At 39.3% G+C, this 24962-nt stretch overlaps 2 protein-coding genes across 5 annotated transcripts in view; one reads left to right on the top strand and one right to left on the bottom strand.

Moving 5' to 3' along the window:
• The window catches only part of LOC138126338 (uncharacterized), a 31339-nt gene extending 11828 nt beyond the window's left edge, over window positions 1–19511 (top strand). Inside the window, exons 2-9 of one of the 2 annotated variants that reach the window (XM_069042102.1) lie at window positions 13339–13533; window positions 13580–13663; window positions 13716–13955; window positions 14007–14198; window positions 14246–15281; window positions 15330–15565; window positions 17008–17196; window positions 17263–19511. In XM_069042102.1, the coding sequence (XP_068898203.1) occupies window positions 13339–13533; window positions 13580–13663; window positions 13716–13955; window positions 14007–14198; window positions 14246–15281; window positions 15330–15565; window positions 17008–17196; window positions 17263–17882 (2792 nt within the window). In that variant the 3' untranslated portion in view covers window positions 17883–19511. Of the gene's footprint in view, window positions 1–13338; window positions 13534–13579; window positions 13664–13715; window positions 13956–14000; window positions 14199–14245; window positions 15282–15329; window positions 15566–17007; window positions 17197–17262 lie in introns of both variants that reach the window. The other variant, XM_069042101.1, reaches the window with a different exon arrangement.
• A 2457-nt stretch (window positions 19512–21968) lies between these two features.
• On the bottom strand, window positions 21969–23917 carry LOC138126343 (protein rhomboid-like). 3 transcript variants are annotated; one of them, XM_069042107.1, is made up of 4 exons: window positions 23617–23917; window positions 23363–23560; window positions 22809–23129; window positions 21969–22759 (listed from the first exon to the last, which is right to left on the bottom strand). In XM_069042107.1, exons 2-4 carry the CDS (start codon window positions 23525–23527, stop codon window positions 22424–22426), a joined length of 822 nt encoding a protein of 273 aa, XP_068898208.1. In that variant the 5' UTR covers window positions 23528–23560; window positions 23617–23917; the 3' UTR covers window positions 21969–22423. The 3 variants fall into 3 exon arrangements, with proteins under 3 accessions (XP_068898208.1, XP_068898205.1, XP_068898207.1); XM_069042104.1 differs by having other exon boundaries at window positions 23629–23917; XM_069042106.1 differs by having other exon boundaries at window positions 23633–23917.
• Between the last annotated feature and the right edge of the window lie 1045 nt (window positions 23918–24962).

Below are 24962 nucleotides of genomic sequence, written 5' to 3'. Positions count from 1 at the left end.
GACGACAAAAACCTTTTCTCGGAATCGACTATCGTGTTGCGCGCTGTTTTTTGGTAGTGTTTTGACCGGCGTTTTTATTGCGTTACCGACCCGTGGAATCGCGGTGAGTCTTCGTCAAAATGGACGAACAATTCAAGGTCAAGCATTTACTAGCTGACGAGCTGACGTATGAATTGCGTATACGCGGCATCACGACTAGCCGAAACCAGGACGATAAGAGGAAACTGTTAGCGAGAGCTCTGTCCAAAGAACTAGGTCGACCGGACGAATACTTTCTGTCACTTCATGACGCAGAGTATGATCACGACACCGAGGTCCAGGCCATTGAGGACACCCTTGAGAGCATACGCACGATTTTGACAGAATTTGAAGGAACGGCGGAAGACATGATCTTCAAACGGTTGAAGACCCGTCTAACGCACCTTTCATTTCGCATTCGGCGAATGAGACGCGAGCGAGATGCGGAGTATAGAAATGAGGCGTACGCGACATGTTTGTTGCTCGAAGCTGATCTTCACGACAAGGCAGCAGAAGCGAGCCCGGTTACGGTGGAAGCGCCACCAGTCGTCGCGACTACTCCCATTTACGTGCACCCTCACGCGAGATCTCCGGAACCGAAACTAGTGCCAATTCACACCTGGGGCGTATCTTTCAACGGGGAGGAAAATGGAATGACGGTGAACCAGTTCTTGGAACGGGTAGAGGAACTGTCGGTAGCGCGAAACGCAACCAACAGGGACCTTTTTAACGCGGCCATTGATCTCTTTAGCGGCAAAGCGCTGATTTGGTATCGTTCTGTTCGGAGCAGATTGAGCGATTGGGACGAAGTGGTTCAGTTGTTGAAACAGGAATTTCTTCCACCGGATTTCGATGAATTGTTGTGGGACGAAATCAAGGGCAGGCTTCAGGGCAAAAGCGAGTCGATAACCATTTACGTTGCGGTTATGGAGACGCTTTTTGCTAGACTTAGTCGACCACCGGCGGAGATAACCAAGGTAAAGACGATTCGGAGGAATTTGCTTCCATGTTACCTTAACCAGCTTAGCATCACCGAAGTTGTCACCGTACCGGAGTTGATTAAGTTGTGCAAAAAAGTGGAGGAGTTATCGGCTTTGCGGCAGAAACATCGCGCTGCACCCAAGTCATCTTGCGTGTTGGAGCCAGAGTTGGCATATGTTCGGGCGAGCGAACCCGCGAAAGCGAGTCCACGCGCCATCGTCGTGAAGGAACCCTCAGGCAATTCAGCCAGACGGAGTGAACCCGCGAGTTCGTCCTCCAGGTCGTTCAAGTGCTGGAATTGTCAACAGCCGAATCATTCGTTCATGAACTGTCGACTGAAAAGAAAGCAGTTTTGCTACCGTTGTGGGGAGCCAGACGTCACCTTGGCGACCTGCAAAAAGTGTAATCCGTCGGGAAACGCGCAGTAGGGACGCGGCAGACTTGCGGCCGTGCTACGTTCCTAAAACATCCCAAGGCCGATGTAAACGCATCGATCATCGCGAAACGTACGGACACCCAGTGGAACGCTTGGTTAGACGAAGTCAAAGAGTTTTGCAAGCCTTCTCGGGCAAATTCCGCTTCCATTTTCGTCAGCAAAACCAATGACAATAGGCCATTTATCAGACTGCGTCTAAACAATAAGGAAACTGAAGGACTCGTGGATTCCGGTTCGAATTGCACTATAGTTGGTGGAAAAGGAGCCGATTTAATTCATTTTCGCGCAGGTGGAAAAACTTTCCCATCTCGGCTAAAAACCATCAGAACTGCCGACGGAAAACAACATCCGGTAACCAAAGCTATCGAACTAGAAGCAGTGTTAGACTCGTCGAGACGGCGAATTCGTGTCTACTACGTGCCAGATCTTCAGCATAGCGTCATATTAGGGTGCGACTTTTGTAGATTATTCGGACTCAAGATAGATTTCGCGGGTCACAAAATTGAAGTTGCGTCGGATATCGTAAGAGTACCAGAATGTGACGCGGTGACGGAGTGTGGCGCGGATCGGCATGAGATCACCGAGATCATCCGGAAAAATTTAGATTTGTTGAGCAACGACGGAAAGTTAGGGAGGACACACAAAATGACAGTCACAATCGACACGGGAGAAGCATTGCCGATCAAACAACGTCCGTATTGGTGGTCTCCGTACATGCTTGCGGAAGTCAACAAAGAAATTGACCGCATGCTCGAGAACAATGTCATATCGCCTTCTGACAGTCCGTGGTCTTCTCCAATTTTGTTAGTAAAGAAATCTTCCGGTGAATACCGACTTTGCTTTGACGGTCGCAGGCTCAATGCCGTGACAAAACGTGACAGTTACCCATTACCGCGTGTCGACAGGATTCTCAGTATGTTGCGAGGAGCAAAGTACATCAGTTCGATCGATCTCAAGAACGCTTTTTGGCAAATCCCGTTAGATTCAGAGTCTAGGCCGAAGACAGCTTTTGCGATTCCCGGCAGAGGTCTTTTTCATTTTAACGTATTACCGTTCGGACTGACAAACGCAGCCCAGAGGCAGCAGTGTCTCATGGACAGAATTTTCGGACCTGAACTAGAACCTCACGTCTTTGTTTACCTGGACGATCTAATCATTATCGCCCCGACATTCGAGAAACACGTACAAGTTTTGAGGGAGGTGATACGACGTCTTCGAGACGCGAAACTCACCGTGAATGCGAAAAAGTGTCAACTTTTCCGCTCAAGTTTGAAATATTTGGGTTTCACTGTCGATGAACATGGTCTAGGTACCGATCCAGACAAAGTAGCGGCCATGGTGAGCTATCCAGTCCCGAAGACTAGTACCGAAATCAAACGTTTCGTAGGCATGTGTTCTTGGTATAGGCGTTTCATCCCTCATTTTTCGACCCTCATGTCCCCGATAAACGCGTTACTTACCGGAAAGCGAAAGCGACAGAAAACGGAGTGGACTCCTGAAGCTCAGGAAGCTTTTCAGAAAATCAAGGATGCACTTGTTTCAGCACCCGTATTGTCAAGTCCTGATTTCTCGAAACCTTTCGTGATCCAAACTGACGCTTCAAACACCGGTCTAGGAGCAGTTTTAACGCAAGATTTAGACGGAGATGAGAGAGTGATCGCGTACGCCAGCCGTTCGCTAACAAAAGCCGAGCGAAATTATAGCGTTACGGAACGAGAATGTTTAGCCGTTTTGTTCGCGTTGGAAAAGTTCAGACCTTACGTTGAGGGCACCCATTTCACGATCGTGACGGACCATTATTCATTGCTCTGGTTAAACCGAATGAAGGACCCAGCAGGCAAGTTAGCGCGATGGAGTGTCAAGCTCAATCAATTTTCATTCGATTTGGTCCATCGTAAGGGCAAGCTCAATGTAGTACCGGACGCACTATCGAGACTACCTGCAGAAATTGCTGCGGTAGACATTGACAGCTTTCTCGGCGTGAACTTGAATGATTTGGACGAGTCGTACACGCGACTTCGCGACAACATAATCGCCAATCCTCAAAGAAATCCCTCATGGAAAGTCGAGAACGGTTTCGTGTATCGATTCGTACCGAACAAAATTGTACTACCCGGCAACGTCCCGGAGTGGAAGCTTTTAGTACCGCGAAATCAAAGAACAAAAATTTTAGAATCATGTCATGATGCACCGACATCAGCTCATTTCGGGTACTACAAGACACTTTCAAGGTTATCCATCAATCACTTTTGGCCGAAAATGCGTCGTTCCGTCATTCGTTACGTTCGAAACTGCAAGGTTTGCAATGAGCAAAAAGCACCGAACACCGCTCGCGCAGGGCTTATGGGAAAAGAAAAAAAGGTTCAGTTTCCGTGGCAAATGATTTCCGTTGATTTGATTGGTCCATTACCGACGTCCACGAAAGGATATTCGTATCTCTTAGTGATCGTAGATTGGTTCACGAAGTACGTTGTACTATTTCCGTTACGAAAAGCTACGAGCTCAAAAGTTACAGAATGTATCGAGAACGGAATTTTTCTTGTGTATGGTGTACCGCAATTCATTTTGGTCGACAACGGCAAGCAGTTTGTCGGAAACGAATTTGTAAAGACTTGCGAGAACTACAAAGTTCAAAAGATCTGGTTCACAGCCAAGTATCACCCTCAGAGCAACCCTGTGGAGCGATACAACCGCACAGTTGGCACTGCCATACGAAGTTACGTCAAAGGCGCTCACAAAAAGTGGGATGCCGAGGTGGCAAAGATCGGGTACGCGATTCGCACAGCGGTCAACGAAGTAACCGGATTCAGTCCAGCATTTCTCAATTTTGGTAGGGTAGTACCCTGTACCGGTGAATTTTACGGCAAAGTAGCGGAAAATCCGGAAACCTTGACGACAGCTGATCGCGAAGATCACGCGAAAAATTTAGAACACCTCAAGACCATCTTGCAGGATGTAACCCAGCACCTTCACAAAGCGCACGAACGCAACGAACGCTCGTACAATCTTCGGAAGCGCGACGCTGAATTTTTTGTAGGCGACAAAGTTTGGAAACGCAACAAAGTACTTTCCAGCGCTGCGAAAGACTTTGCGCAAAAATTAGCGCCACGCTACGTGCTGTGCACGATAACGAGAAAACTATCGAAACTCGCGTACGCTCTCGAAGATGAGAACCGCGCAGATCTAGGTGTTTGGCACATGAAAGATTTGAAAGAATTCAGAGGATCTCTGGCAGAAGCCGAAGAACCGTAGCGAGCTTTGCATTTCACTTTTTCGTACCGTTCAATTTTTCGATTAATTCTTTTGTCCTCTTTTGGAATGTTGACGACAGTAAAATTTTACCGTGGAGTTTGTTCAGGAAAAGTTTATTTAAGAACCCCAAATTATGACATTTAACCGGACTTGACTTACATCATACCGCAGTACTCAAGTACTAATTGACATTGAGATTCAGTTTTCAATCGTTTGATACGCGCAGATATCGACAAGCCATTTTCGTGGCGAAACCAAAACTTTTCCAGTGATCAAATTTTGACGTTTTTTTTTTGTGAAGACTTCATCTTCGTTTTTTTGTAAAAAGTAAAAGGCAACTGAGTTACCTTTTCCTTTTTCTTTTTGAGGAGGGGGGTAGTGTAGCGTTACGAAACGCCACAATGGCGATTGGCCGGAGTAGGAGGCCACGAGGTCCTACTTATGCTCGCGGGGCTAATAGATCGCAGTTCGAAGACCCGGAACTAGCAGTTAACGCACGGCATTTGGCAACGCGACGCGCCCACCCTGCCTTCAAGTTTTTTACGTCGCTCATTCCGGAAGCGGAAAGTTTCAATTTAGAGTCATTTGTGCCAGCCACCACGGGGGGGCTGGAAGAACACATGTTACCCCCGCAAATGTCAGGCTGAGGTGGCCTCACGCCTCTAGGTTGGCGAGCTGCAACCTATCTTTCAGAACCCCACTTTCACTTTCTCTTTCTCTTCACTTTCTCTTCTTCTCTTCTCAGCGATAGGTGACCGTACGGCAATGTTGGGTCCCTTTTCCTCTTTAGTAACTTGCCGGAAAGTCATCTCCTTCTTTTCAACCCCATCTTTCTTCCTGTCCTTTTTTTGACCTGCGAGTTACGGCAATTAACATCAGGATAGACGTGCACGACTTACCGACACAATACCGTCCAAAATCTGAATTCTCCCGCTCGGTATAATTTCGAGGTAAACAAACCGACGCCATGACGGTCCACCTGTCATGACACGCGCACGTGTAGTACCACCGGAAATGCACATTTTTGATTGCGCAGTACCACGCAAGCGCAGCCCGCCTTATAGCACAACTGAATAAGGTCGAGAATCGCGCGCGTGACGATTTTCGCGATTTATGGGACTGCGGTACCGAGATTAAAAATGCGGAAGTCGGACACTTCGTCGAGAGCCGTCGAAGCGACGCCAGCGAAGCGCCTTTTAGAGTTCGTGGTCGAGTGACCCCTCGCACTATAGAGGGGTGGTTCGATCCAGTTTAGAGTCAATCCCGTTTGGATGAATTGATCCAGTACCGTATCGCAACTTTAGAGTACCGAAAATTTTTGAGTAAAGGAGTGCCGGAAGGACTTCGATTTAGCGCCAAGAACCCCCTTTTTCGCTGAAAGGGATCGTTCGCAGGGCGATTCGTAGCCAGATCGTTCGCAGGGCGATTCGTAGCCAGATCGTTCGCAGGGCGATTCGTAGCCAGATCGTTCGCAGGGCGATTCGTAGCCAGATCGTTCGCAGGGCGATTCGTAGCCAGATCGTTCGCAGAGGCGACCATTTTGGAGAACATCGTTCGCAGAGGCGATCGTTTATTTTGAGCACCGTATCGCCAAGGTCACACCGCAAGTCAAAAGGACGCTATTCGAGGAGACAACAGACCCGTCATAAAGCTAAGTCGCCATATTTTTTTACCGCGGCATTGCAAAATTTAGGAACGCCTCGAATTTCTCGCTTCTCGCTTTCATAATTTTTGTATGTTCACTAAATTTTTTTGAAACTTTGCAAATGTTTAGAATTTTTTTGTAAGAACCTTTTCATTCAATCTCCAGTGTCAACTTAAAGAAATTTCAGTCAAATTTAACGTTTCGGAACTTCACCGATTTAAACTTTCCTATCAGGATCAATTTTAATTTTTTGTCAAGGTGACACCCCAATCTTGACCTTGGGTTTCATTAAGTTTACATTTAATAATTAGCTCGATCAGAAGGAAGTCTAAGTTCGGGAGGTTCCTCATCAGGAATCAAAACATCTTTTATTTCGTCGAAGAATATCATGTTTAGTTTAAGATTCGGTCACATGTGAAAGAAAAGCTTTTCTGGTTACGACCAAAGTAGATATTAAGGCCACCAAAAAGTACTGGTTCCGCATCTTTCAATTTTCATCTAGTAGTTACAAGCGAACCATTATCGCATTCGTGTGAACCAGTACCGAACCACCAAATACTGTTCTGTGGATAATTTTGCAGTAACCGAATAAACCAAAATTTGTTTAACGATCAGAAAGCGTTTGCTTTTACTTACCTTCGACGAGTAAGATCTGAGCACTTGTCCCGGCAGCTGGACAAGCAACAACCAGCTCAAGACAATAGCTGCCTGGCGCCCATTTTTTAAAAATCCGAACCCACGCCCTCTGCCCCGAAAAACCCCCTGGGAGCCCGGAGCTGTCACTGGCCAACTTTTGGTCACAAGCGAAACTTTGTTTAGAAATGAAAACGAAGCTCGTGGTAATGTGACATTCTGCTCGACGGACGACTGCACACTTGTAGTACCGTTTTCTTTTATTGGTCGTTCCAACGTATATAGTGTATTGTGTCCAATCGAACTCCGATCATGATCTCGCAATTGTAACGAACGTTCTTCCAATTGTGAGCGAGCTTTGTATTCTTCACGGTACGACAACCACCAAGGAACGTCGTACCGCCGGTACTGCCGACGATTATTCAGGACTGACTGTCGCAACATTTCTCTGTCCAGTTTGGTACAAGTGAAATTGCTTTCTGATGGAGAACAGTTAATTAAACGTTGCGGCCGAAGCCGCGCCCTACATCTTGACCGCCTGTATGCAAAGCGAAGACTTGTCACCTTCGAACTCGGTCCTGGCCATTAAAATATTTTAAATACTTGTTTCCACACAATTCAATATTTTCATTCGACCGAATTCCGACTTGTTAACAAGCTGTTTTCATTTTTAGAATCCTTCGGGGGTCCAACACAGCACTCTCTCTCGCTCCTCTTTTCGCCAATTTGATTATATTTAAATAATTTATTTCAGCACTCATAAGACCGTGTAATTTACATATGAAACACCACAATATTATACCGAGTGAGTGAAGAATCCGGTTCATTTTTTATTTATTGGAATATGTGAAAGAGGAAGTTATAAAAATTATTTGAACAACTTAGAAGTGTGCTTTGGTATGCCACTTGGTGATACAACAAGAGAGTGAAGACACCAATATACATATACAGGGTTATTCACGTAAGATAACGCAGGTAAAAATGCAACCCGAAAGGCAATTCACAAAGCAATTTCGATCGCTATCACATTATCCAGCATTATCATAATGCACATAAAACATAGAGAGCTTTTAACGTCAGCCAAATGAATGTAAAGTTCTGACAGAAAAAAACATCCCTCAACAAAGTATGTTTTAAAAGAATAACAAGCGATTAAAATCACAAAAGTAATGGGTAAATAGGATCATATGGGTTCTGTCATCGTTCGAAAACCTTTTCAAATACTAAATATGAACGAAAAATGCAATGACAGATATAACATTCAAGATCGTGTTATAAATACAAGAAATTATAAAAAACACATATGCGGTTTACAATCGATAATTGATAAATGTAGGATTTGCGGAACTGAAGGGGAAACAATTGAACACATTATTTCTTCTTGCACCGTTTTGGCTCAAAGCGAATATAAAAAACGACACGATATATTCGCTAAAATTATACACATGAATTTAGCTGTTAAATTCAATTTATTAAAGAATACACAACCACATTATAGTTATACACCAGAAAGTTGTTTGGAAAATGACAGTTACAAGTTATATTTTGATAGAACAATTTTAACTGACATTCATATTAAGCATAACAGACCAGACATTATTATTTTAAATAAACAACAAAAGCAAGCATATCTTTTAGATATAGCTGTTCCAAATTCACATAATATAACACAGACATATAACACAAAAATTAATAAATATTTAGAGCTGTCCGTTGCTATGAGAAATCTTTGGTGTTTAGAAAAAATTTCGATTTTACCACTTGTAATTTCAGCAACGGGAATAGTACCGCAATCTCTTTTTAAAAATTTAAAAATTCTGGATTTAGATAACACATTGGTAGTTGAAATTCAAAAAGGTATATTATTATACTCATGTCACATCGTGAGGAAGTTCCTTAACATTGACACAGAACATAATACACAACAAAGTCAAAATGCGGAGGCAAGACGCCGGTAATTATGTTGATAAGCACTGCACTATTACTTGATAGTAATATCCGTAATAGTGTATGTACTCCGGCAAAATTGCCGTGCCGCCGGGTGGAGGTGGGATAGTTGAACATTCAAATTAATAGAATACCTACTCGGATTCCTGATTTAATTTTTAAATGCCAAAACACAATTAATGCTTTGTAAAGTGTATTTTGGGTTGCATTTTTACCTGGTCAGGCTCGTCATCTTATGTGAATAACCCTGTAGTGAGAAACAATTAAAGGGAAATCAGTTTGGAAGAATTTTTATCTTGCCAGTTAGTGGTGTACTATGGTCATGATTATGAATTTATGAAGACAAAAAGAAGGAAAGACATTCCCTACCTATACAGGGTGTCTCAGCTAAGACTTTCGAGCCTAATAACTCAGTTATTTTCCAGCGGATTTTTCTGAAATTTAAAATGCAGATATTTTAGACGGTGAAGAATAAAATCCCATAAATGCAATCACCCAAGTCTTAAAAACGTAATTTTTACATGCCTTTTTAAAATGTTGAATTAATTAAGATTTACATAAAAAATTGGGAGTTCCTGGTTTAACGGCGATAGCGAGCAGACGTGGAACAAGGTGAGCGATAACAAACGTAAACAATGACGAGTGAGTGAGAGGTGATAAGCAGAAGACAGCGGGCAAGAAAGAGAAGGCATGCCGAAATCGCCGAAAGCAAGGAAAGAAAGCAGCAAGAGAGAAAGAGAAGAGGGTAGGATGTCGGAAGAAGGCCTGAACCCATTCAGAAAGAGTTCCAGAACCGAAAAATCCCCAAGTAGAGGCGAAGAAAGAAATCAAAGCAAAGAAATAGAGAAGAAAATAGAAACAGTGCTTAGAGAGATAAAAGAGGATATGGCGGGAATAGTAGAGGAGTGCAGAGTACGAAGAAAGGAATTAGAGGCAGCGAGAAAGAAGGAGGGAGAGCAAGAAAGAGAGGATATGCTGAAATCGTCAGATGTAAGGAAAGAAAGCAGCAAGAGAGAAAGAGAAGAGGGTAGAACGTAGAATTTAGCATAGTAAATTCAGTATGGATTTGGTATTTCGTCCGAGTCTCAGTTTTCTGGCCGAGGCGCACCCGAGGCTGGAAAACAAACAAGCTCAAATAATTTTATTTTTTGGCTACGTGGTAGTCTTGTAAATAGTGACATTCAAGGAACCAACATAATGCGAATTTACAAATGTTTGGCTAACTAGCTCTTTTTAGAAAATAACGCTTTCGAATAAATTAAATCATATTTTATTTTTTTTCTCGATTTTTTTCTGATGTAAGTGTCAACTTTTTTTACACATTCAAATGTAGAAAAAAAAGCTTTGCAAGAATAGGCTAAGAAATGTATAGTGTACTATTTAAAAAAGAAGTTGACTGTCTTAAACTTTGACATATGTCATCGTAGAGAAGATTTGACAACATCATCTATTGTAGTTTCACAAGCTATTTACAAATATATGTATATGGTTTGCTATACTTTTTTCTTAAAACAAAAAAGATGTAGGGGCGCGAATACCAATCTGAATCAACCGGTATAGATGACGATTTCACAAAAGAAGAAAGGGAAACACAAAAGAAGTTAAGAGAGTTGGCCACAGAAGAGAGAGATAGAGGAAAAGGGGTGAAAATAGGATACAGGAAAATACAGACAAACGGGGACTGGTTTAGATGGGATGAGAGACAGGAGAAACTGAAGAAAATTTTCTAGAAGAAGGAGAGAATAAGAAGACGACCCGGCGAGAAAATGTACAAGGAGAAGGTGAATAAAAAGGTAGAGGGACAAAGACACAGATAAGTAAGAGAGAAGGGAGAGAATAAGAGAATCGAAGTACAATAGGGAGGGGAGAGAGTGTGTGTGAGCGAAAAAAATGATAGCGGGTTGCAGAGGTAGGGACGAGGAGAGAGAGAACAGGAATGGGAAGGAAAGAGAAGAGAGAGAGAAGGTGAAGGAGGTGACTCGAGGACAGTGAGAAGATCGAACACATGCGGCGAAATGAGAGAGAGAAAGAGAAGGGAATGGGGAGAAATATGGAGCGAAGACGGCAGGGAGATGGATGAAAGAATAAGGAAGAGGAGAGAAAGAATAGAAAACGAGAGTTTGTAACCAGGAATCCGAAAGCCCGTAGGGCAAAATAAAGCATTTTGTTGTGTATTAAAAACAGCCGAAAGCCTTGATAAATACATAAAAAATTGATCGTCAATAAAAAATACTGTAGGGAAAAACTCGTCCTTGAATGACGTCTGGTTTGCAAGAAAAAAGCAAAAAACCGTGTTAAACGTGGCTACAAATTCAAAAACGTAGACGCGTATGAAACAAACGCGCAATTTTGCAGAATTTTGGTCATCCCTTTTCGCAGAAGCGCAGGTGACATATTTGACGTTTATTTTGCTAACCTTACAAACACTTACAAAGTTAAAGACAACATTTGGACGTAATTTATTATACTGGATGCTTTAATTCTTCCATAAAGGACTAAAACACGATCGGGATATTTTAGCAAGGTAATTTAGTTCACGTACGCTTCCTGTGTCTTCAAATAAATTGACGACTCTCTTAACCTTACATTTTGTAAAGTCTACATTTGGCTAGTGTTCCACGAGAAAACTAACTGTGTCATTGAAGTTCTTACGATACTCTCCATAGGCAAAATTGTTTTCCTTTTTCAACAATATTGAAATTTTTGCCGCTGTAGTCTATTTTTAGAGTATTTTCAATAAATTTTCACAATTTGACGTTTCTAATAAAGCGCGCCCAATTTTGACAGACTTTAAAGTGTGTACAAAATGTTGCTTGGCAATTAATCATCAACTGTTTCAAAAGGTAACTGCTCAAATACCTTCAAATTTTACATTAAATTTTTAACGACAAAATCTAATCTTTTTGTTGAATCAGACAAGTGATTTACTTAATTGTTTGTGTAGACCTCAATTTTTTAATGTTTAACAATCTAATAATAATCGCGCATAATTTTCGATAAAGGAAACTGTGTGAAAATTACATTTTTTAACTTGAGGTAATTTTATTATTGCTAATTGAACCTTCACGGTCTAAAATATCTGCATTTTAAATTTCATAAAAATCCGTTGGCAAATAACCGAGATATTAAGCTCGAAAATCTTAGCTGAGACAGCCTGTATACAGGGTGTATCTGAAATACTTGTGTCAATTTTACGCAGTGGAAGAACTCGCCAATTTATGAGACTTTTCTCTATAAAATTTTGCAAAATGCGCAAAAGTCATAGGTAAGTATACATTTTGATGGCCAATTTATTCCAAATTTTAAATCTATTTGTAACGGTTTTTCGTAAAAAATTCAAATAGAAAAAACGTTTCATTTAACAAGTTCTGTTACGTGTTAAAATTAACACACACATTTTAGATACACCCTGTATTATTGATTGGATAGAATATATCAGAAAATGAAAATGAATGAAGAACTATGGAAATCAATACTAGAATTGTTGCGTATTTTTAAATTCATTTGCGTTTACTTTACAAATTAACTGTAAATAATACCACTACATACTTAATATACTTATCCAACAACAAGTAAATTGTTTACATACGCACACATCGAGATGAAGACAACAAAAGTATTCAACCCGTTATGCTAGGTCAAGTACAAGTCAAGATTTTGCGCTTCCGCAACCTGTCACTGAAAGTAAAATGTTGAAAAAACGTATTATACAACAGTTATTTTCTCAGCGTTTGTAACAGTCCCGTATACGGATGGTATAAGACACCATTACATGTTATTTAATACCATCTGCGGTTAAAAAAATTATTGACCAAAATTGTACGGTGTCATTTGAATTTGAATAAAGCGATCGTTTCTGCAAAAGCTTTTTCTTATGTTCTTGGCGCACTTCTTTGCTTCATCTAGTTCATTTCCTTAGTCATGTTTTTATTCCATTTTATTCCCAAACAAAACTGACAAGACAGTGGCGTGCACGAGTCCTTTTGACATTTATTAATTACTTTTCTAAAATAAGCGCGTATGTCTATTGTCAAATATGGAACTGTCATCAGAATGACCAACATATGCATTGTCAACAAATGAAAAACATCACAACCTCTTACAGTCACGTGGCACATTGTATCGGGTGTTCATTTAAATTTCCGGTCAAAGTTGGCGTTGAAGATTCGATTGTGAACGTACCATTCGTGTAAAAGCGTAAGATTTAAACGGCTGATCCTTGATTGTAATCCGTAGTGCGTTCACAATCGACTTTTCAACGCCAGCTTTGACCGGAAATTTAAATGAACACCCGATACATACTGTATCAAATAGAGATATCCTAGAAAATTCCCATAGGTGAACTTGATCACTAATGGCAACTGAGAAAAAAAATGAAACCACTTGTGAGTGAAGAAAGGCACTAGAAGCGTTTTATTTTTTGTAGAATGTTGGTACAACGATGAGACCCACGGCGAAGGCACGGAAGTAATAACACCTGAGCCTTGTTTGAACTGCACTTGCAACAAAGGAGCTCTGTTGTGTTATCTTCGAGTGTGTCCCAAGCTCCCGAATCCGCCTCCCCCGGGCTGCATTCTTCTCCACAGATATCAGTCTTGTTGCCCGGAGCTAATCTGCACAGGTACGACCAACACTCATGTTTCTTGTCTCCTACAAACTTGCTTCAGAAATTTTCGAAGGTAGCAACGGCTTAGAAGCCCGATCGGAGCCGGACGAAGTCGACTTGTACGATCGCACCGCACTCGAAAACGGTAATTTATCTCGGGTACGACTTGGATGTGTGGTACGATTTGTTGTTTGCAGCTTGCGTCGTGAATGGAAGCATTTATGGGCCGGGGTCGGCGATGGACTCGTCCTCTTTGTGCGAATATTGCTACTGCTTGGGAGGCAAACAAATCTGCGTCAAGCCCAAATGTCTCTTGCCCGTAGAAGGTTGCGTTCCTATGTACGAGCCAACAAACTGCTGTCCGGTACACTACAACTGCACATACACGAGTCCCACGACGAGCAGTACCACAACGGTCAAGACCAAAGTCGAACTGAGTAAGCTTCTTTTATGTTTGTACCATCAGCCTCAACTCAGCCTAGTTCCAGATGGGTGCGTTGTTGATGGTACTTATTACAGCGAAGGAGGTAAAGTACTCGGCGTGGGTCACTCCGCCTGCGACAACTGTTACTGTTTGAGGGGAGTTTTGAGGTGCGAACCCTTATCCTGCGCCCCTCCTCTCTTCGGGTGCTCCCCGATAGTACGACCAGGAGAATGTTGCGCAGCTAGCTACAACTGTAGTAAGTACCTCGCGGGTTGCGTCACACTAGACTAAAATCTTTCAAAGGTGGTGCTATCGAAATTCAACCCGAACCCAATTTCGGAGACTTCCCTATTGTAAGCAAGGAATACGCCAAACTCCGCAAAGAAGTCCACCACATATTACCAAGACGGAACAGTTCGGAAAACTTCGACTTTCCCTACGAAGTACTACCGGAAGCGTCACAATCAACGACCAAAATGCAACGAAGTCCCGGCTCGTTTGGTACCACGCGTCATTTTACCGGTCCTTCAAATCCTAGTACCGCGGTACCATTCAACTACAACTCGATGGCAAAAGAGTCTTTCAGCGAACACAAGAACGAGAAGACGAAACCAGATGTCAATTATATAAACACACATTACGAATTTGAAGATTCGAAATACAAGAAATCGTATTTTACGACGAAGATTCCAAGAAATACGGAGTCGAGTACTGAGTTGCAATTGAGCGACGAGACGGTACAAAGCATTGTAGAGTCGTTGCTGAACGACAGATTAAACAGAAGAGTGGAAAATGGAGAGACCACACTTGCTCCTGACACCACAACCGATCTAATTCAAACGACCAGTTTAGATTACGCTTCCTCCGAAGGAGAAAGTGGTACTGAAACGACACCTTACGACGTTAACTTGCTGGACTTTTTGCAAACAACTGACAGTGCAGTTACTGAGACAACAAGTTTTTCGGAGGTGAATGCTTATCCTGTAACGGTAAAAACTATCCTCAATTCTACCGATTGTACAAATGTTACGTCACAAAATGAGCAAAGTGTTGAAGTTGTTGAATCTACCACTCAAGTGGATGATGACAATAACATTGCACAAGAAAAAGAAGATGTGACGATCGCAAGTAAAGAAGAAGTTTACTCTCCGACAACCGTACACAGTTCGACAGAAATAAACGAAGACAATTCAGTGAGTAGTACCAATACAATATTAAAAAGTACGTCTAAGTCTCCATTAGAAATCGAAGCCATTTTCAACATCACCAAAGACAAGGATCCGGATTATGAGTACGACTACAGCGAACCGTCGCTACCTCCTTCTTTACCAAACCTGAGGTACTACAGATTTACAATTGAAGTTTCGCATTGATTTTTTTCTTGTAGAATCATTCCATTCGTGGCGGCTGATGCAGTCGATGCAGAAAATGACAATCACAATATCATCCATGCTTCACAAGATCGGGTCAGTGACAGTTCGGGGTTAGGTTACGCCAGTTTGTTTTCGCCACCGGTGGAAACAGAAGGAGGGTTCATACCGAAACAACCACCCATTTTGGAAGGGTACTACGATGTCACCATGACTTCTACGTCTACCACGGATTCGCCAAATTTACACGAAGGTATAGTATTGATATTGATAACTATAGTCGTTTTCAATGACATCCGTGCTGTCGGTATGACAGTATGTTGGCATCACTTGCTGTTTCAGTTTAGTAATTTTGACTTTTCTAATTTGGTAAATTTATCTTGACGCTGCAAATTGACAAATTCAAATTATTATTTATCATTTCCGACAAAAAATGTAGTCTGATTCGGATTCTGAGGATGACTTCGTTTAACCATGTTTTACACCATGTTGAAGATAGAGTTTTACCGTTTGTTGTTGATGTTTCCCGAAATATAAATTATCTTTTACCATAACCTCAATTTCTTGTTTGACATTTTTTTAACTAGGATGTTCTTATATTCTGAATACTGGTTATGAATTTGTGTATACAATCTGCACCAACATATTAAAAATGACACTGACAGCACGCATGGCGTTGAAAACGACTTATCTATTCATTTTGATTGTGTCCACTCCCTAGTAACTTTTCAGTTGCTAGATTATTGATAGGGAATTTTAGATAACACTAAATCCAGTCGCAGTTGGCAACTCTCAGAGGCGCCATTTTGACAGAAACGTCACGCTCACAGAATACAGAACGGAGAACGACTTGCGCAAACGTTTTTCGACGTACACTGTGCGCATATCTATAAAATTGAGTTTTGGTACAAAATTTCAGAATTCAAAAGGAAAATGCCACCTCGTCTTCTCAAAGTTGGGACCGAAAGGTTAATATTGACTTGTTTCAACTCACAACGACGAACATCACCAATAAAGTTAACTCTATTTGTGCTTTTTTGTTGTACATTTTGGCTAGTAAGTGTTGTAGTTTGATACCTTCTGCCTTTTCATCCCCTGTAAATCATTTTTTTGCACTTTCTGTCTGATTAGTTTTTATCTGAAAATATTTGTATTAACCAATGCTAATTGAAAGTTCTGATTACTTTTAGTAATCCCCAGGCATTTTTCGCGTTTGTCTTACTGCCAAATGACCATTTCCTTCGTTCTTCCTTAATATGGAGAATTGCATGAGGTGATTTCGAAGTTTTTACGTTAAATAATTTGTACCTGGATATAACCCCACTTTTCAACGGACGTGATCACAGAATCAGACAGACGTTTTTAGTTTCTCCTACTTCAAATATTGATTTCCGTTATTAATATTGATGAATACATTAAAATCATTGCTTTACTACCATGGTCAAGTTTTGACAATTCTGACATTTTCACATCATGTTCACACCACACAAATATTTAGTGTAAAACGTATGCAGCACACAGCTAAAAAGCGCCTACTATGTTTTTGGTTGTGGTCACAATCAAAGTGAATAGATATTAAAAACATCACATTTAAAATTTCTGTGTTGCTGCTTGGTAGTGGTACTACTGTAAGGTCCCATAGAGATTAGTACCCTTGGTATATACATCCATAAAATCGTATTTTTATTGTTACAGTCAGCTGCATATCAGATGGCCAAGAAATCCTCCATGGACAATCAATTGCCTCTGACTCAGTCTGCAACCTTTGCACTTGTTTTTACGGCAACATCGTCTGTCAACAAATCACATGTCCCATACCCAAACTAGAATGTCGGAAATCCTCAGTACAAGATGTGTCTTCATGCTGTCCCCATTACATATGTGGTAGGCCGAAATTTTGAAATAATTTATCATAATCATCATTTGTGTTGTCCCTTGACAATTTTGCAGAAAGCGATGAGATCCCGACTGGGTCACTTGACCGTCTGGACGGTCCCTCAAACTCTCAAGAAGTTGTGACCGTAGCGGAAGGTGTGAACACACCGAACCCTTTCAGGGACGTCATCCGCACGGAACCAGCTCCCGACCTGCAGTCCTTGATAGTAGACATGATGCCGTTTCTGGTTCGAAAAACAAGTTCGTTGCCTTCGACGACTGAACCAAGCGCGACAACGACCACAAGCAAGTCGACGAGTCCAAAAAGTTCCGAGGACGGTGGTTACTTACTCGATAAAGTTTTACATTTGCTTTTGAATCACAACAGTGAACCGGGAGATGGTACCACACAAGAAGTGTCATCTTCAACAACTCGAGTGACGCCTAAGAGTGCAGCTACAACAGTTTCGACTAGTACGAGCACTGCTGCTTCCAGTAGCAAACTTGCCAATCAAAACGAGAACGACTCCCGGTTTGAATCGGGGACTTCCGGCATTGCTATATTGAAACTGGCCGGATGCAACATCTACGGAAGGATGTACAGAGTAGGACGGATCATATCAGAACTGTCAAATCCTTGTTTAGAATGCAAATGTACTGAGACCGGCGTGCAATGCAGACCTCTTAGCTGTTAGCTTTGGATTGTCTGGTTCTTCGAAACTGCGAGATCTCACGTGTTGCGTCGTCTCGAAGACTTTTTAATAAGACGTAAAAAACCGAAAAATATTTACGACTACCTAGGGCAAAAAAAAAACAATTTTGACCGACCGACAGAGGCTATTTAATTTTTATGTTTTTATTTTTCGTAAAGTAGCGTTTCTTTTCTGTAAAAATAATGTAGGGAAAAGGCGGGTAACACAGACACCAAGTACTTTTTCCAAAATTGTGGACTTCTGGTTAATTGGGTACTGTGATTAATTGGGTACTGTGGGCAGGAAGGCTTAAATTAAGATTTTACCTTAGTTTCGAAACATACTCAGGTGGAGGAAGAGGAAATGTTGCCTCTAAGCTAAGTGGTACCGCTTTCGTCTTTAGGGGTTTCCCTTGGCAACGACAGAATTTTTTCAGTTTCAGTCTTGGAACACTAGTAAATGTTTTTAGTGTCTAGATTAACCCACCGTGGGGATTGCTGCCCTTTCCCCTACTCTTTGATAAGTACCTAATTATTTTTACAAAAATGAAATGTCATTTACGAGCTAGTACTCATGTAGCAGATGGCATCCAAAAATCAATCAGAGTTTTAATTTAGTTTAATTATAGTTCTATACTTTGATGCTACTTAAAAAAACTATTGAATATCTTTTGAATATCTCTTAGGTATAGTCTGTGCAAACTTCATCCTAACCTAAAAGTACCACCGGCAACGCTGTTTAGTAGAAAGTGAAAAAAACTGTATTATCATTATGTCAGTGGTTGTCAGTTTATTAAATTAGTTTAAACTGACTGATTTTATTTGACTCAGGTTTTCTAATAGCATTGTTTAAAAGAACGCGCGAGTCCCTTATGTTATGTCAAACGTGAAACCTTACGTCCTTGATCTGCGTTTGGGTCCGCTTGCAAATAAAGATCGTTCACGTTGTTTTGGCATAATGGGAGGCCATGATTTTTTTTTAAATGGACACATTGTTTGATTTCCGTCACTAAAGTGCCTGACATGCGGACATGAATATAACATGTTGCCGAATTTCCCGCGATGTCGTGAGTATTCTTCTATTGCAAACTAATAAAACTCACAGCGATGCACTAGACATTGACGCTATTCATAACCTCAAACTTAAAAAAACATAACCTAATTCTATAGACAGCTTTAGTACCAAATTAAATGCAAAATGTCCATAGCCTCCCATTATGCCAAAACAACGGGAATGCATTTTAACATTGGCAATTTTTTGAATTTCCAAACGTCAATTTGACAATTTAAATTTTGATTTTTAAGTGCATTCATGTCAACCAAATAATTACTAATTAGTAACTTTTTTGACAACGTAATTGATCAAGTGGTGGCTTTTTGATTTTAGCACAGACTATCCAGCATATACACCATAGGCTATTAAGTACAAATTTTTTATTTATGTTGTCGACAGGTTGCCATGTAAATAAATATTTAAAAATAAGCATGCATTACTAAATTAATTTATGAAATACTCTTTGTGATATTTATGTGTAATTTTGTTATCTTTACATATAAACAGTTTTTTAAATTCGTTTACTGCTTTACATTTTTCATTTTTTGTAATTATTTAAATAAAGTAACTAGAATTACAGCAGCAGCATTTTTTTAATTTAGCTTGATAAAAAATAATGAGGGACGCCATTTAATTTTTTGAATTCATGCTCCAGATACTCCGGTTTGCTAAAATGTCTTTTTATCCCATATTAGCGACCCAACTTACACAGGTGTCCCCAAAAAACAAGACGAGTCTATAACTTCCTTATTTATCGGACGATTTTAATTATTTATACACCAAATTAAATTCGGTTTTGTGCACACGATCATGTGTCTTGAATTGAATTCCATTTTTGATTCAAAGTTAATAATTAGGAATAAAAATTTAAGATTCAGAAGGAATATTTTAAATTAAAATTTTTTAAACATGACAAAAAATTTTGTATAGCGTTATTTTATTGACAATTTAATTCATACACTAAAAATCCCATAAGCAGCGGTGTTTTTATCACTATGACAGCGAAAAGACTTTGCCCTAACTTTTCCAGCGACAAAACGGAACCTAACGTTTGAGAGCGTCTGATTCTAGTAGGTCTGCATCATAGTGATTTACGTATTCAAGCTTTTTTTTGGGTCGAAGTAAACTTAACATTAATTCGAGTTTTGTTATCTGGCAATTAAACTCAAAAAACTGCCAGAAAAAATTACTCGTCCTACGGACTAGTAATTTTTTCAGAGGCAGTTTTTTTCGTTAAGCAACAAAATTCTCATTGAAATGTCAAGTTTATTTCTCGTGTAATTATAAGTGATAATAATTAATTAATAAATTGAGTAAAAAATTTCTGGTGAATGTTTATTCAAGTTTCAAGTTTCAAGAGAAACTCTTTTCACGTTTCAGCTGTTTGTCAACGATCCATTTCCCAATTAATGGCTGGCGTTGATGCATTTTGTGCTCTGCGCCAGACCACAGGCACTTGAGTACGATGGACACTGGCGGAGCCTTCCCGAATTGCAAGAAACGAATAATGGATAGAAAAAATCTTTGAAAATTATTTTCAAAAGGCTGTCTTGGCAAGAACGAGTTTTCCCAATCGTTATATGCAAAAAGATCATATACTCGACAGTCACAAATTAAAAAGAAAATTTAAAGAGTGATTTAATAGTAGTTTATTTAACGAGTTCGTGTGTAAATTGGGCTTTTTTGGCATGAGTGGGCTAGTTTAAGTTTAAAGGTCCATGAGTGCCAAAAAAAGCCCAATTCACACAAGAACGAGTTGAATACAACGTTTTTTTGTTCGACGAGCCCCTTAAACGCTCCAAATCGCTTAAAATCTTTAAAATTAGTTTGACGTTTTGTTTTGACAAGTTGTGACATTTATCAAAATCGGTGCACACAGGAGAAAATTCTCAAATTCTGCAAGTGTCAAACAAAAAAAAAATAAATTAATTTTCAAAGTAAATAATTTACATTTATTTTAGGTTAAGAAATGAACGAACAATTCTGTTGATTTGCTAAATTTATGAATTGTTTGATAAGTCACATTTTGTTTCTATGAAACTAAATAATGTTATCATTACCTTTTTTTCGTGTTTTCTACCAATTTCTTTTTTACCTTGTTTTGTTACTTTTTTAACTATGTATGTACAGTCGCGAGCAATAAATTTTGGTCGTCAATGTCATTCTTTGACGCAATGTAAAATGCTCCATTGCAAAACGGTCGTAAATTTCATAACCTATCATCATGTTGTATGACATTAATTCTCAATTTTTTCTCAATTTTTGACACTTTGTTGACGTGGGCACAATCAGGCTGGGAAAATTTTTCAATTTGTGACAATCTAACCAAATTTTGAAATGACATTGACGACCAAAATTTATTGCTCGCGACAGTACATGCAAACTGTTTTTGTCATTTTTTACGATGACGCATTTTCTTTATAATTTACAGTTAGCCCAGGGTGATTCTGAAATAAGTTTGGAAAAAAGAACCGGGAATTGTTGATGAAGAGAAGAAGCCATAGACAAAAAAAAATCTTACAAAAGTTTTTCGTTTTCGAAATACAAATACATAATTGAATATTTGCTCAAAATTCCTAGTACGCTGCTGAGTTAAAGATGATTACTTGATTATCCTGGTAGTTTAGCAACAAAAATAATCAAAGGTAAAAGGTCACAAACTTTTGTATTTACCTATGACATTACTCCTTTTGGTCACTTCCATAGAAACATTTACAAAGCAGTGTGTTTGCACCTACGACTTTATTGTGGAGTTAATGTAACAATGGTTGCCAATGAAGTGAACAAATTCGGACAAAATTTCCCTATTCATAGGCGTCGAAAATACAAGGATATGGGGTAATTTCCATTCTTTTGATTTCACCTCCAAAATTTATTTACGCAGAATTATTGTGTGTCAAGGATACTCCACATTTCTTTTCCAAACTTTTTTCAGAATCACCCTGTATATTTGTCAAAAATTTGAAAATGATAAAAACTTCTTAATTTAGTATCAGAACTTGCTGATAAAAGGGATCATGAGAAAATTACAATAAGTTAAAACAAAAATTTTATTAGTATTAGAGAGATTTTAACAAGTTTACAAAACACAAAAGTCATTCTAATTATAGAACTGTCTAAAAGTATAAAAATTTTTTTTATGAAAATAATAAAATAAGGTTTCCAATAAAATCTGTTGTGGTACTTTCAGCGTGATGCAAATGCATTAACTGTATTAGTAAGAGTTTAATCGTTATTCTAAGAAGTCTTTAAGGGCAGTCATTTGTAAATTTCAGATCCAACACAACATTAAATAAAATTGTTATGCTAACACCTAAAATATTGATTGTGGGTAAAAATGTATATTGTCAATTAGATCTTCAGAAGACAAAAAAGAAAAAGATTCAGTTTTTTCTTGGTGTTTCTCTCATCTATCACAAAATCTATTGAATTAATTTTTTTCTAAGCAAAGCACCGATTAAGTAACTACAGTCTCTACAAGATTTAAATAATTAACAAAAATACACATATTTGGTCTTTATCAAATTTGAAGGGGTACATTTTTTAATCTGTTGCGTCAGCACCACAAGTGAGATCAACAACACCACGTAAAGAATAAGTCCCAACCAAAACAAGCTCAATTTCCGAACTCTAGCCAAGTACTCTTCTCGCTTGAAGAAGACGAGACCTAAAAACAATCCAGAAATTCCTCCAACCACGTGCGCCCCCCACGAAATGATCGGTTCATCTTTCGAAAAAATATGAACAACGCTGTAGGTAGTGTCAGAAATGACAATAACCACCACGCAAAAACACCTATAAACCTTGTTGTTCAAACTTTCAAAATTCTGAAACATAAGTCATAAGCGAATTTTAACAGTCACGCTTCCCACTCACCATCATGACGTCAGCGACGTGAGAAATCAGAAGAGCGTACACCCCCCCAGAAGCTCCAATGACTAGATCCGGGTGAAAACAAGAAGCCCCCAAGACTGCAGTCACCCCTCCGGACAAATACAACACTAATATACGCACAGTGCCGTGCCTGATCTCGAGGAAATAGGCAAACAGGACCTGCATGAACACGTTAAGGGCAAGGTGAATCCAGTCGTCGTGCAGCAACATGTAAGTAACGAAGCGCCAGATCTCGTGAAGTTTGTTGGGCTCGAAGCGTAACAGCTTTTGGAGGTTGTTGTTGGAGACGATGTAGAAGACGATCTTGAAGAGGGAATATTTTTTAGTGTTGCGAACGGACAAAAATACATTTTTATGGTTGAAAATATTTTTTAGTGGTGCGAGATGGAGCGTTTATTAATAAACAAACATTTGAAGACCCCGCTCTAAAAATACTCGACTATCATAAACACGAGTGCGTTTAAAATTTCTTTCCATCTCCCAGATTGTTTCTTGCGTTTTGGGAAAAAATTAAATGCACCCTCACCCAACTGTACCTCGACAAGACTGACAGTTACGATAGCGTAAGGTATGTGATCTTTCCAACTCTTCCATCCAGAGTGAGTGACAACTTTTTTGTTGATATCTGTCGATTCCGCAGGAGCGTGTAATTTCTCCAATTCTTTCTCTTTGTCGGATTCGGAGCCCTCAAAGGGTGGCATCACAAACGTCCGCACTTTTGTTGTTTTTTTTCACTAAAAATTATTTGGCTCGTGTGAAAATTCTCCGTGCACTTTATCTGGAAAATAACCTAGATACGTACTCACTTGGTGTTGCGTTTAAATTTTTTTCTGAATGTGTACATGTTTAACTTTTAGCAATATTGGTGCACCTACTCTGCACAGAGAGTTTCAAGAAAACTGAACCAACTATTAATAGTTAAACTTGTAAAAACAGAAAAGCAAATGCGTTAAGAAGGTATTTCACTCTCGGTGAGAGTAAAAATGGTTAAAGCGAGCGTTCATGACTAAAAGTCGCTCTAATTGGTACACCCACTGTCAATTTATTTAATGAAATAATTGACACACTGTCTTGTTTTTAGCAAATCGTGTTATCAGCAAAGCGTGTTATCAGACTGATAAATTGACACCGATAATGATGATCACTTCAATAGTGAGTGTGCTACCAAAACTAAAAATAAAATGTTTATTTTAATTTATTGCATTACAAGATTTCTTTTAAAAATCTTTCTGTTTTTTAATTTCAATTTAGAATATTTTTTTAATTGAAACTTCTGTCATAAAGTCATAAACAGAAAAATGTTTGTTGTTAATTTTAACGAAGTAAGGATTTTCTTTAATACTTAAATGATTGTTCAATTTTTTTCTCTTATTTATTTAAGTAAGTATTCTTTTGGTTTTTCTTCTAACTGGTCGACTCCCTTCTGCGTGTTATACAAGTTTAGAATACAAAAATAGGGACAATTGGTTTGTGGTAATATTATTTTTAATCCAATTATAAATAAGGCATCCCGCTGCGCGATTTTGTAAATTTAGAACTTATTTTTGAATTGCCCTCACAAATACCTGTCCCGAAGTGGATCCTGATGTTAGGGTTACGTAATGTGTTCTTATTACAGTGCTCCTTCTAGAAACTTTTAGCAAAACAAACAGTTAACGGCAACATTAAATGACAAATAAATACCTAAAACTTGATAAAAATATAAAAGACTTGGAAATGAATATGCCTAATTAATTAAAGAATATTACAAGGAGACTATTATTCACGTGTTACATGTCGTCTGCGATTCGTGCTTATTTCTACAACATAAACACATTCGTGAGCTCGTATACATATCTTCAAAACTAGAGCTAATAATTATTTACTGCTATTATATTCTAATTAGCAGGCACATATTAACCTAAATTAGCTTATTGCATCTGGGAAAAATGTTTGCTATTGGCCAGTGTTATATAAATATGACAATATAATTCATGTATCACGTGATCATGAATGATCCAATGAAAACGCGTAAAGTTCTTAGTTGCATGGCTATCACAGCGATAATAAAAAACAAAAAAAATATCTTATTTACTTTCGTCGTTACGATTTTTGATAGAAATAAATTTGTCAGTTTTACAAATAAATGAATAATTT

The sequence above is a fragment of the Tenebrio molitor genome, chromosome 3, assembly GCF_963966145.1.
Source record: "Tenebrio molitor chromosome 3, icTenMoli1.1, whole genome shotgun sequence".
In the NCBI taxonomy this organism is placed as follows: Eukaryota; Metazoa; Arthropoda; class Insecta; order Coleoptera; family Tenebrionidae; genus Tenebrio; species Tenebrio molitor.
Note: the sequence above shows the minus strand (reverse complement) of the source record. Positions and strands in the feature narration are given on the sequence as shown.